This window comes from Drosophila tropicalis, unplaced genomic scaffold (assembly GCF_018151085.1).
Source record: "Drosophila tropicalis isolate 14030-0801.00 unplaced genomic scaffold, ASM1815108v1 contig_694, whole genome shotgun sequence".
Taxonomy (NCBI): domain Eukaryota; kingdom Metazoa; phylum Arthropoda; class Insecta; order Diptera; family Drosophilidae; genus Drosophila; species Drosophila tropicalis.
Window position 1 is genome coordinate 6,994,440 of NW_027173176.1, and position 13,102 is coordinate 7,007,541.

At 38.4% G+C, this 13,102-nt stretch overlaps 5 protein-coding genes across 5 annotated transcripts in view; 3 read left to right on the forward strand and 2 right to left on the reverse strand.

Annotated features, from left to right (window-relative positions):
- RhoGEF64C (Rho guanine nucleotide exchange factor at 64C) overlaps window positions 1-5,762 on the reverse strand; it is a 101,940-nt gene extending 96,178 nt beyond the window's left edge. Inside the window, exon 1 of the mRNA XM_068292625.1 lies at window positions 5,511-5,762. The gene's annotated coding sequence lies outside the window, so the exon portion shown is untranslated. The remainder of the gene's footprint in view (window positions 1-5,510) is intronic.
- LOC137579227 (uncharacterized) lies at window positions 395-688 on the reverse strand. Its single transcript, XM_068292933.1, has one exon. It carries the CDS (start codon window positions 686-688, stop codon window positions 395-397), a length of 294 nt encoding a protein of 97 aa, XP_068149034.1.
- On the forward strand, window positions 3,834-4,272 carry LOC137579473 (uncharacterized). The gene is made up of 2 exons (XM_068293275.1): window positions 3,834-4,108; window positions 4,140-4,272. The coding sequence occupies exons 1-2, from the start codon at window positions 3,834-3,836 to the stop codon at window positions 4,270-4,272; spliced, it is 408 nt and encodes a 135-aa protein (XP_068149376.1).
- A 2,701-nt stretch (window positions 5,763-8,463) lies between the features above and the next one.
- On the forward strand, window positions 8,464-9,203 carry LOC137579363 (mitochondrial 2-oxoglutarate/malate carrier protein-like). Its single transcript, XM_068293101.1, has one exon. It carries the CDS (start codon window positions 8,514-8,516, stop codon window positions 8,937-8,939), a length of 426 nt encoding a protein of 141 aa, XP_068149202.1. The 5' UTR covers window positions 8,464-8,513; the 3' UTR covers window positions 8,940-9,203.
- Window positions 9,204-9,403: 200 nt separating this feature from the next.
- The window catches only part of axo (axotactin), a 59,329-nt gene continuing 55,630 nt past the window's right edge, over window positions 9,404-13,102 (forward strand). The window contains 1 exon segment of the mRNA XM_068292396.1: window positions 9,404-9,850. The gene's annotated coding sequence lies outside the window, so the exon portion shown is untranslated.

A 13,102-nucleotide genomic window follows, 5' to 3' on the forward strand; every position in this document is an offset into this window, starting at 1 on the left:
TCTTTGCTATGTGTTTTTTTTTTTTTGTGTTTTCTTTGTTTTTAATTGCATTTGCAATTTCTAATTAAGTTGGCGTCAAAAATTTGCAACTGGTTAGGCCAGTTGTTTCCTAACGCAGCTTCGATTTGAATCTGTGGACGGTTCAGAAGTAGTCCCATAGACACGATATGGCTTCTGCCTTTGGTTTGCCGTTAACATGGCTATAATGGAATTCATTGGCTTTTGTTCAATGTCAGCTACTTTTTTTTCTTTGTTTTATAGCCCATAAACTAAACGAATTTTCAAATCAAACAAAATGCCAATTTCAATGCAAAATCTTAACAAAGTTTTATTTGTGATGTGATGAATATTTACAAGGAAATCACTATATATTTACAATCTGTGATCATTATTCCTACAAATGCTTCTGCTGCTGCTGTTGTTGCTGCTGCCTCTTGGCCTCTTTGTTCAGTCGCGAGACGTTGTTCCTTAGCTTTTTCTTAAATATTAACTCTCGATTTACCGCCTTGAGATCATCCATGCTGCATGTCTTAATGTTCTTTACCGTCTTCGAGATGAGTTCGTCGGTTATTTCGATTTTGGTTCTCGATAGACGCAATTGGCGGGCATTGCGGCGTGCCAGCTCGGCCCGGTACATGAACAGATGATAGGTGACAGTCGGTTTCGCCAGTCGCATGTCGTGCTCCATTTCGATATTCGTTGTGAAAGTGTTACGTTTGCTTTGCCTTCGCTTGGGCGAATGCTGATTGTCCAGCAAATAGCCACTGGTTATATACATATGAATGTGCTCCGAATGCACATCCTCTCTACCTGTACGTTCTATCTCCTTCGCTGTTTCATTCTCTCCTTCTCTTTCTCTATCTCTCTCCCGGTAAGCAAACTTTGAATTCGTAGCAGGTACCGCTATATGCTACCAGAGCTACCGCTTCTGTAAATATTTGTGCCAAAATATTTCGTGACTTAATCCTCTTTAATCCCCCAGCGGATTGCCATTCTTTCGGTTTACCAACCATAATGTGTGTAAATAAGCACAATGATGAGCTTAGACCATGGGAGACTAGTACCAAAACGGAGCATATTATCCTGCGGATTGCGATGACGTCAATGAGCATGCACAATCTTGTCAATAGTATGGCTAACAATCAAGTCTGACCCCCTTTCTCGACATTGCGCTAGGTTTTTGGAAAGGTAACTGTAGCAAAAATAGTCGCTCTAAAACGAATGCAATCGAAACACGCTTCCATTCTAGATTAAGATTATACATGTGGAAATCTTTGTAGATATGAACTTAAATGATATGTACTTGTAATGCTAAAATCTAAGTACATTTTTTACAATCCCTCATATTGATTATTGCTGGCAATATAAGTCTGGCGAAAAATCTTTTTAACTTGAATTTCGAAAAATACTTGCATCACACCTGAGTGTCATATCTTTATATTCTGATCAACGTGAAATACGTCAATTCGCACATGTGTGCGGTGTTCCGCACATTCTTAGAGTATTTCTCATTTGCATAGGCATTCTTCTTGTGGGTTCTGGTAATTTCAGCATGGCGCAAATTGCATGGAATGTCCTTGTTGTGCCGTCCCTATGAGCAACTTCCAGGTAATTCATTAAAATGCATCATAATGAAGTATGCAAAGGGAGAGGGACACTACAGGTCAGGACGGGACAAGACGGATACCTCTGGAGTTGGGTCGTGGTCATAAATGGCATAATCCTTTTATAATTGCACTTAGTAGCGACGAAAATGTAGAAAAACAAAAGGATTTCGAAATCGGATTAAGGATCTGGGGAAGACCACGCGCCGGATTAAGCAAATGTAAGCATCAGCGTTTTATGGCAAAGCGAAAATACCTCAAGGGCCCAGACCCAGTAACAGGTACTAGGTGATAAGGTCAAAGGCATAAGTGACAGAGGGAAAAAGGAGAAGGCCAGCCCACTGGCTAACATGGGGGTTGACCGCCTCAGACATCTTGCAGACAGCCTTTCAACACAACATGGCCAGATCTTTCAGACACAGCGACTCTAAACTCAATGAACTCAAATACCTATTGAATAACGAGTGTGGACGGGGATGGATGGGGCATGGTGATTGAGGAAATGTGCGTGCCGATGCATATTTATCGCTCAGACACAAAATCATTATGTTCATTTCAACAACAAGAAGAAATCGATTGCGTTGTATCATCATCGCATCATTATTGTTACAGATTCAGTTTTTTGTTTGATGACGATGATTATGATGAGACAAGAAGATGACGGCCAATGGACTATGGCTACAGGGCCTGCATTTAGCACTGATTTACTGAATACAAGTATTAACATAAGAAAAGAGACGCACACGCAAGAAACTTTCTCCGATTATTACTATTTTTGTGTGTCTTTCTGTTATTGCTGATGCAGTTTAATAAATTTTCTTTAATCAAAGAATTCCTTAGGGAACAACAATAAAGGCTTTTCCACTTTCCTTTTTCTTTCTTTCTTTTGCGAGCTTGTGTGCATGAACTGCAATTATGTCGAAATTAACTTAATTTATTCCATTTAGAGTGTCAATTAGATTAAGTGAAATTACAATTACATGAAAAACATTTTTCAGCTAGCTCCCATCCCTCCCCATCCCCCTCAACCACGTTCCTCTAAATAAACCCAACTCTCTTTCTGGGTCAATTTACGAGGTCACAATTGAAACGGGCCAGCGCGTGGGTCAGAGATTTGTTCATAAATAAATATTTAACTAGCTCTCCAGAGATGAGGGTAAAAAGGATTTACAAGTCAGACCTTTCCCATTTCATGATTACATTTATTACTATAAAATAAAAATCTTAACCGAAACCAGAAAAAAAATAATAAGAGATAAATCTAACAGTGCTAAAAATGCGAAAAACGCTAAGCTCGACTGAAAACCATTAGTCTTATGATTTCACCATCCGCTCATTAATGGATACATGCTTATGTTCAAATCTGCCACAAATCTATATCGCAATTGGTTCCTTTTTTTAGTTAATATATTAATAGATCAACCCATATACGACATTTTATATGGTGAAATTCGCTTCGAATTATCTTGAAAAAAGTGTTTCATATCTTCCGATGAAAGATGAAAATATATTTCTTCATATCGAAACCAAAAAGAACTGTCTTCCGGAATAATTTGATTGTTGCATAATCTGGGTTAAATATATATCATTAAAGTAACTGTCAAGAATAATCTGACTGAATGTTGTAGTTTACGTGTTTATTTATTAATTTCATTTTGACAATGCTGCGGATTGAAATATCTCTTGTCGCTTTTTAATCGTTTATATGTGGGAAGTAAGCGGCAAGAGGAAGACACATCAAAATTCGTGTTGTTTTATCTATATATGGATCACACATAAATATCTCTCAGTTGTTACTATATTTTGATTCTCTTTAATCTAATTCTACATACAGTAGCCCACGATACAAGCACATACAGACAGGTAGACCTACAGAGAGACAGCTTGGCATCTTTATGTTAAAGGTCAAGCCATAAATATTTCGTTAGAGTACACAAATCAAAGCCACACCCACACACACAGACAGGTAGTAGGGAAATCTTGGCCATATATGGCAAACATTTAACAACCTTAGTAGGGTTTTACCCAAGCTAACATACTGACAGTAGTTATTAAAGCCAGGTAATTACGCGGTCACAGGTCAACGCTGGTCAACAGGTAGATATCCCCTGACTGGTAATAGGCGCTATCCCAAGCGCCCCAGATATAAATAATCTTCGTCAACTTCAACAGGACATCATTCACATCTCAAACAGCCATCAGCCAACAGCAACATCCTCTGCAGAAAAAATGGAAAGTCAACGCAATAATCTTCGTCGTGGTACTCGCCCAAGTGTGGGCTACTTGCTCTTTCAATATCAAAGGGAGCTCACTCGTCGCCATGCGGAGCCCAGCCGCCTCTCACGCACCAAAATCCATATTATCGACGGACTGGTATCTCGCACCATACGCCATCTGAGGCAGTGCAGCGTGGAGGATCTGCAAGCCTGCAAGCGGGAATTGGTATACAAGGAGGAATTGCGTGATCAATTGAAAGGAATGCGTCGCCGCAGGGGGCTCGAATGGTGCCGCCAGTCCATTAGCCAAGGAACCTAGCTCGAAGTCTGGCTCAGCCTCCTCCTCTATTTCGCCAACAGTGGCCCTCAAAGCTCCAGGCACTCCACCAAAGCCCAGATCCCAGAGCAGCACCACAAAGGTGTCCATTTTTGGCCCCGAAATATTTGTTTAATTTTTTTTTTTCATTTACAATTTTTTTTTTCTTATTATAAGTTTAGAAGTATAATCTATTTTGACCTTAATTGTTGACGATTAAAAATCAAAGAATAAGGTATTCAATAAACGAACGATTCGACCAAATTTGACAAAAATCACTTTGCATCTATTTTTATGTTGGTTGAGACTCCTTTTGATTAATATGTTCCTGTTAAATAATATAATATAAAGCCTATTATTTGTGGGTTGAACACGGTACAAAAATGTCAATTGTCGGCTATGATGTTTGTTGTAGGAGTGGAAATTCCTGTTCTCAGAAAGCCTGTTTTTACACTGTGCCGCCACGAAATGCCAGCCTCAAAGAGTCAAAAGTTCCCACGACACCGACAACAGCGACTGGCGGCGGCGCTCCAATGAAAATTGGCCAGACTTTGCCGATGCCTGATAGACGCAGGTCCAAGACTCTTGCAGAGCCGCGGCAGACAGCGAAGAATGCGGTTTAAAGTTCAATCGTGCAGCAAGTGTTATTTTCGGTTTGCCTTCCATCTTCACTTAAGAAAAAAACAAAACGCAATCAACCCAAAAAAAGTTCCTTTGAATATTACAAATCGCAAACCAAATAAAAAAATTGCCAAGTTTTTCAACTTTGGCAGAGTAATTCAAAAGGTTTTAGGTTTTTTTGGAAAGATGTCTCAAATAGTGGCTCAATTTATGACAATTTGACTTTTAGAAAAACCATAAGCAAATGGACAAGTTCAAAAAGCCAAACTAACTTATTTTAGAACAAATTAGTTCAATGTTTATCTACATTCGTTTTTCCCAAGTGTTAGAAAATTATACAACTTAATATATATAAAAAAAAAATAATACTAACACAATTAAAAAAAGACGTGATATAAAACTGGGTAGAATTAAGTAGTTTTTGTTGGATGAAGAAATATTTTTGCTTTAATAACAAAAAACAAAAATACAGAAACATGAAGACAAGAAAAAAGAAAAGCTTTCTTTTGACTATGATATGTAAATTTTTTGATGATCATAAAAAGAAATGTTTTAAATGAATATATTATCGAATAAAAGAAGAAAGATTTAAAGTTCAGAGAGCTGACAATTTGGCTCATTAGCAGAGGTCGTCTCCCCTCATCTGCCCCCTTGGCCTTGTAAGTCCGGTTGAGACCGTTTTGGAGATTCTCACTCTTCTAATTCGACCGCTGTCAATTAAATAATCACGACTAGTTTTCATTTGGGGTTTACCTTAAGAAAAAAGCGTAGTTTCGATGATATTCCACTTAGCGAAGATGCTTGTCACTTGCTTTCTATTTGCCTTCTACTGCGTATATCATGTTGTATGCATTTGTGGTTAACAAACACACAAAAAAAAAGGCGAAAAAAAAGTTTAAAAAAAACAAACAGCAACAAAACAAGAAAATCAAAGAGCTTGCTAGCCGTTTTTCTCTCACTTTTCAATGAGATTTTTCTTTCTTTATGCCTTTTGGTTTTGGCTTCTAGGTGCACTTCACTTCCACTGCGGGCTTTTGGTGACTTAGTAATTATTTCGACCGCGGCTTAAAGCAAGCGCGACGTCAATTTGGACCAGAATACGAAACGTAAGACATACACAAAAAACAGCACACAACAAAAAAAAGAAACAAAAAAACACAACAAGAAAAAATAAAAAGAGTCCAAATGCAAATGGTAAGATAGACGAAATAGGCCGTATTTACGCTCGTTCTTCATTCGACCGTTCGTTCGCTCGTTCGATCGTTCGCTCGACAAAGACGAAGATGAAGAAGAAGTAGAAGACCGGCGATGGTTTCGGCGGCTCGGAAGAAGCTTACGCCACGACGTTCAACTTACGAATGACGATGGCCAAAACTGCGAACTGTTGGCCAGCTTCAAAACGCCAATTCGAAAAGCGTTCGAAACGCGAGCAAAGCTACAACGAATATCGAAAGAGAGACGGCAAGCATGAGAGAGCAAGTTCTCTCACAATGATCGAAGCAAGTTTGTGGCCTGAGTCTTTCGTTTCTTGTTGTTTTTTTTTTACAAAAGTATAGTTGGATATTGATTTATTGTTGAACAATAACTGTTTTCTGCATTGTTTGTTGAACTTGTTTCTAGCTTGACAAAAGAGCAATATGTTCTTGTTGGTTGACACACATCCAGCAGTCAGCAGCAGCAGCCATCAGCTAGATAGCATTTGCTCTTAACTAACACACGAAAATTGGATTTTTATCTATTTATCTTATTATTATCTTAACTTTCGCTCACTGTTCCGTACACTTAGTTGATGATCTTTCGCTCACTGAAACTGTCTCTTTCTCTTTCGCTCTGTCTGTCAAACAAACGACACAAGAGAAAAACTTTTACTCTCTGTCTATCGCAATTATAGCGCTCTCACTGAATTTTTGCTCTGCTTACACCAGAAATTACCACATTAAGTTTTTCCTTTACTCACTACAGGTTTTGACTTCTTAACGGTTCGCCACTTAATACCCTCCAGCCTTCCTACAGTCTTTACCTCTCTCCGCTCCCGGCACGCCAAAACTTCACTCTACCTTTACTTTGTATTTTTTTGAGCTAGGTATATCAATTTTTCAGTCAAAAAGGAAGTATTGCTTCATAGGACAAATTCCCGATATTTTCTGTGATCTCTATAGTATGTTTTGTGAATTGGAAATTTCGATCAGTTTTCAAAATATAGTAGATGCCTTCGTACTTAATCTCACGTTGAATGGACATTTTGGTTAGGGTATTTACACCTCGGCACATCGGCAATTGTTGCGGCTCGCAGCCCTCTGGCTTTTTCTTCTTGAATTGCAGCTGTTATTGTCATTTTGCCTTTTGCTTTACTTCGCTTCTCTTGGAGTGTACATTTCTGTGGTTTTAATGCAATTCTTTTTGTTCCCTTCTCTTTTCTCCCTCCCTCCACACTTCTTTTGTCTATCCTATTATCAATTATTGTCGGCATTGTCATTCTCCTTGCTGTTTAGTTCAGTTTTCCCCGTACCAGCTGTAGCTCTTATAGGGCTGCATTTGCAACCACAGCCACAGACACCGCAGTCGTTGTTGCTGCTGTTGCAGTCGACTGGGAGATATGATCTGATTTACTGAATGTAGTTTTTTCGACTTGTTATTGTTGCTGCTGTCGTTTGTTAAATATTTATTTACAATTTTTTTTCAATTGGCATTTGAGTTTAACGGGTTTCCACAGATTGGCTGGAATTTTCCAGGCCCACTTTTACTTGTTAATAAGTTCAGTTAATATTGCTGATAAGGCCGGCTAGACAACGAATTAGAAAAAAACTGCTTAACATTTATTTTTATTTTTCCAACAAAATTTTGGTTTTTTAGGCTTCGAAAGTGCACTTACATATCTATCTACATGTAAATAAACTCTTAACAAATGTGTTGCATACTTTTTGGCATCAGATATAAAACGATATCGTAACATAAATGACAGGCGCAGAAATGACAGGAAAAGATTGGGTATACATGCATATTGTAACTGAAAATTGTACATTGCAAAATCATCAGAAAGATAATGATAAGTATAAATTTAATCACATTGTTAAAACGGGAAATCCAAACTACCAAATACCCTATCTACTGATCATTTTACGAAATAAATTATCATTCTTATTGGGACGATTTTTGGGATTAATCATCCAATGCTGTGTGTTTGATTTTTGGCAGAAGAAATAGTTCCTAATTACGTTGCAATGATATGTATTTATTGGCCTGTAAAGTAAGCACTGTGTGTTCTACAAACCCTACTGTCACAATTTCGGTTTGACTAATTGCGCGAAGGGGGCCCAAAAAGTGTGTGGGTGCGCGTTTTTCTGTTTGGCTTGTGTAGTTTGTCTGTCTAATTGCATTTGGAGCAATGGCAAACATGAAAGATTTTACAGGGGTAAGTAAAGTGTGGTTGGGGTGCGAAAGAAGGCTTATAATGAGCCAGCACCCGGTGGCAGTGGCGGTGGCGTTAATTTGTCTGGCAGATAGTAGCAGATGCAGAAGTTTTAAAATTATAGAGTATGTGAGGAAAATTAGATATGCCTGTTAATTGGTATTGTAGCTTTAGCGACCTAAATTCGCAAGGTAACCAAAAACATCGAACAAAACAAATAAATCTCAACACTTGCTTTTCCCTTTCTATCAAGCATATTTTATATTTATATTTTGTGTTACAAAAATCGAAGAAAATTAAATTTGGCGAACAAGGTGAGAAAAAGACTGCCGAGTTGCATCTTGCAGATGTCGGGGACGAACGGAAAGAAGGAATTCAACAGCTCCTTCAACTGCATTGCCAAGGTTTACCTGAGCGAGGAGCTTCTGGCCTTCTACAACGGCTTGAGTGCGGGATTTCTGCGCCAGTCCACATATACTACAGCCCGCATGGAAGTCGAGGCCTATCACAATCGTTTCGAAAGACAACCCACTGTTTTGGCCAGCCCGGTCATGGGCATGTTTGCTGAAGCCTGGGGCGCTATGTTTGGCAACCCGGCTGAGGTGGCTCTTATATGCATGATGTTTGACAATAGTCTGCCGGAGGCTGAGCGGCGCAACTGTAAGAATGTCAGTGACGCCCTTGTAAGCATAGTGTGGGAGAAGCGTCTCTTTGCCTTGTGCCGCGGCTACTGGCCAACTGTGGGCCGTGGAATGGCAGTGGACATGGTTTAATTAGTCTCCTACTCGCAGCTGAAAGCTTTCTTCAAACCACAATATCGGGGTACAATCAATGTACTTCTTAAGGTGATGAGAAATGAGGGTCTTTGTGGAAGGGCTTTACACCCTATCTATACCGCATTGGGCCGCATACGGTGTTTGCACTCGTTTTCATCGAACAACTAAATAATGCGTACTTTAAATACGTTCTGTGTGAATTGAATAGGAATTCCGGATTGAACAAACCGCTATAATCCCACAAAATTACACTACATTTCAATATCGCATGCTACAAAAAAAAAAAAAATAAACAAACAATTGCAATTTTTTTCAAGACGCTCACCAAAGACCCCTCGATTGTTTGATCGGTCGAGATCGGCGCGCTCAGCTGAGCTTATCAGTAGCCATCAGCCGGTTGCCGGTAGACTCGCCAGTCAGTTGCTTTTGTGCCGAGCAATCGAGCGGTTCATACTAGATGGTATATATGGTATATATCTATGCCTAGGCGGCGCTGCATTGTGTTTGCTCAAGGGAAAAAATCTGTAAGAGATCAGTCAGAGAATGAATCACTTAACAGTTTCAGTTGAGCCGCCGCGGAAGTGTTAATTTAAATCTTAAATACTACAAGTAAATCTCAGCTCGAAGTAAAAAAAAAAAAAGTGAATCTTTGCATTGCTCTCTCTCTCGAGCAAGCAAATTTCAGTCGAACGTATCTTTCTGTCGCCAAGGCTTTGTTCGCCGTTGTCGGAGCCTTATAAATAACGTCTCTGTCTTCATTTGGCGTTTCCTATTTTTTTTTTTTTTTTTTTTCTTTTTTTGTTTGGTTTTGTAATAAATCAATAATTAAGTGATAAATATTTATTGTGTGAATTAGTTGTGTTCTGGTTTTCGTATAAATTCAAGACAAACCTTTGGGACAGATAAAGGTAAGTCATAGAAACTCGCAATCAACTTTTATTGATATAGTTATAAATATTTCCATGTTAGATTTATAATTCCTCAAATGATGAACATATCGAATGGCATCCCACTTTTCTTTCTGTGTAGTTTTGGTCCGATTCTTATCAAAGTTTGAATTATGGCTAACACTCACAAATGTACAGATTAGCTGAATCGATCGATTTAACAAAACGATCGATTGAATTTACCATTCAATTCGTTGCAAATCTATAAAATAATAAAGTTAAATGACTGTAAATAAGGCGCATGTTTGCGGTTCCTCTTTTTGGTTTTGGTTTGGGATATTTGCTGACAATTTCTCATATGATGAGTTGAAAATTGCTTTATCATAACATTTCATCTGGTTGCATGCACAAGTTTTCACGTCTATTTATGGGGGAGGGGGGTATTATGTGGACAAGTGCAGTCTCTACCCCGTTTCTTGTTCAGTCCTTATCTTTATCCCTAAACCAGTTCTGTTGGAATTGCAGCTCGGCAGGTGAGAATAAGGATAAGAGTGTCGTGTTGTCGGTTCTATTGGCATATTCTTTGTATTCAACTGATAGTCCGAAAAGCCTGACGCTTTGAAAGTGTATAAGTTATTATATTAGTGTTATTTGTTTGTTATGCATGAGATAAGATGACGTCGCACAGGGCCCTAGAACTCATTTTTAGCAATTAAGAGTTTTCGGTCTTGTTTGCATTTGACTTCGGCGAAGATCTGTTTGTAGCCGACGAGGGTGGGCACAAGCGTTTACACACAATTATTACAACTATCGACTGAACTTTGAAGGCCGCCCTCCTTGTCGGGCTCTCGCATCAGCTGACTTTGGTTAATTAAAGCAAACAAAATATGTTTAAATGTTTGCCGAAAGCTTAGCAGGAAGCAAAGCCTACCACTACAACACATTTTACAAATGTTCTCTCTATTTGATTTGTTATTTATATAGAAAAATTTTAGGTTAAATGAATACATTTTTTGTAGTCATTAAGTGCGAGAGTGAGTGTTCGGTTGAGTGTTTGGTAATTGCTAAAATATTTCATGTGTGGCTGTAAAATTTAATTCGGTAAGCCAGAAACACAATTTTAATTTAATTAAAATGCCGCTGCATCTGCCTCTGCCAGCAACCGCTGCTACCCCATTCATATAGATTACTCCCGCATTTTGTAATTGGTTTTGACTCAACTGGTTCATTCGTGGGGAAGGCGACTCGCGATTTGGCTAGGTGGGGGAAGGGAAGTAAAGTTCTTTCATCAAAACGTTGCAAAATATTTTATTACCAGTTTTAATCGATTTAAACTTTTGATTTCCCCTCTCATTTTTTATATACACATGTAGGTACATAAATTTGTTTAAGCTAGAAATTCAAATAAAAAATGCTGCACAAGTCAATATGTAAATCAATTTGGCATAATGACAGATTGGCGAATCGAATCGTATATGTAACCGTAACGTGTGCAATTTGTTGATTATTTAAATCTAATTACAATTAGAGCGTTGAAGGGAACGTCGAGCGGTCGAGAGGGTGGCAAGAAAAATACGCAAATTAAAATACAATGCAAAATGTGAATTGAAACTCAATAATTTAGTTAATGTTTGGTTAGAGCGATTAATGAGCAAATAATTGGCCAAAGGCATAACCGACATACATACATACATATGTACTTGTCAACAATCTGGCAAAAACGACAAACTGACAGCATAAATACACATTAATATTTATGTACATAGTCAATATATAATGCTGCAACCATACAGATGGCTTATCATGTCTTTCCCTCGAAGGTGCGATACCCTTCTAATACACCACATGCAGTTTAATAACGAATTAGTTCTTTGTAAAGAAACAAAGGATTTCTCTTTCTTTAGAAGAGTTTGAACAAGTCTTTAAGCAGAGCCAAGAAAAACATTAGCACAAAAGACTTGATGGAGTAGAGATACTTAAATTTACCCTTTTTTGTATGAATAATTTTGCAAATTGGAATGACAAAGCTATAGACAGCGTCTGTCACTACCGTCGTCGGCTGATGGCGACGGGCAGACAACTTGCACGTGATCTCTAAGCACAGATGTTGTTTTTGTTGCTGTTGTTGTTGGTCTTATACACCCACACGCACACACGCACACACAGCACACACAGATGCATCAACAACTGGTTTAATAAGCTTGCTCTCGCATTGGCTTCATCCAGCAACAGTCACATGACAACATTTGTATATATATATATATATATCCAGTGAATTGTGCCACTTGACAAGGGGTATATACATTTATTGGGTTACAACTAGTCTATAGAATGTTATTGGTATACACGACGAATGAGTCTCAAACATAAAGTTCCTATAAAGTCGACGATGACAGTAAAAGTAATTTCTTCATTTTCGTGTGAATTGCAGGGTATCACAAGTGCAGCGCTTAGGCTAAAAATTCATTGTTGTGACCGCCTCTGGATATTTATTAAATTTTTGTTTATCAAATGCAATTAACTAATAAGCAAATGGACAAAAATGAACAATAAAAAAACCCATTAAATGTGGTCAACTTGAAAATGATTTGAAATGATGCCGCATCATAGAGTGGTGTCGTCGATGTGGATGTGGTTGCGGTTGGTTGTGGTTGCTAGTGGATGTGAATGATAATGATGATGAGGATGATGACGACGACGATGATGATGATGAATTATGCACTGGTTAATAGGCCAGGCGCACGCAAGCTAGGTCAAAGGTCAAGCGCCACATTTTTCGCGTTTTTATTTGTCACATGTGTATACAAAAGATATAGAACACGACTGACGACTTTGTAAATAAAAACGTTCAAATAGCTCCGATGAGACTGACCGATAAATTGGATCGCACAGTGGTTGCCTTTCGTTTAGTAATGTTTTGATGTCATCACAAACTGACAAACTTTTGGTCAAGTTCCTTTTTTTTTCAAAACGACACACATTGATGCCTCCCGTCGGTTTCGATAGTTGTACTAACAGTTTCTGCTTCTAGTTTGGTTTTAAAAGCTAATCCCATTGTGCATCTTTGTATTGGGCTTTTGCTGTGCCATCTTATCGTCATCATATCTTTTCAGATGCGTGTTTAGTCACTCGGACAAAGTCAGTATGAAGTATAGCCAAAGATAAGGACAGCGATATATATATATATAAAGCGAGATATAAGTAGAGACAAAAGCAGAACTGCAATTTTCGAATTAAGACAATTGTCATACGAGAATTACAGAGCTCAATATA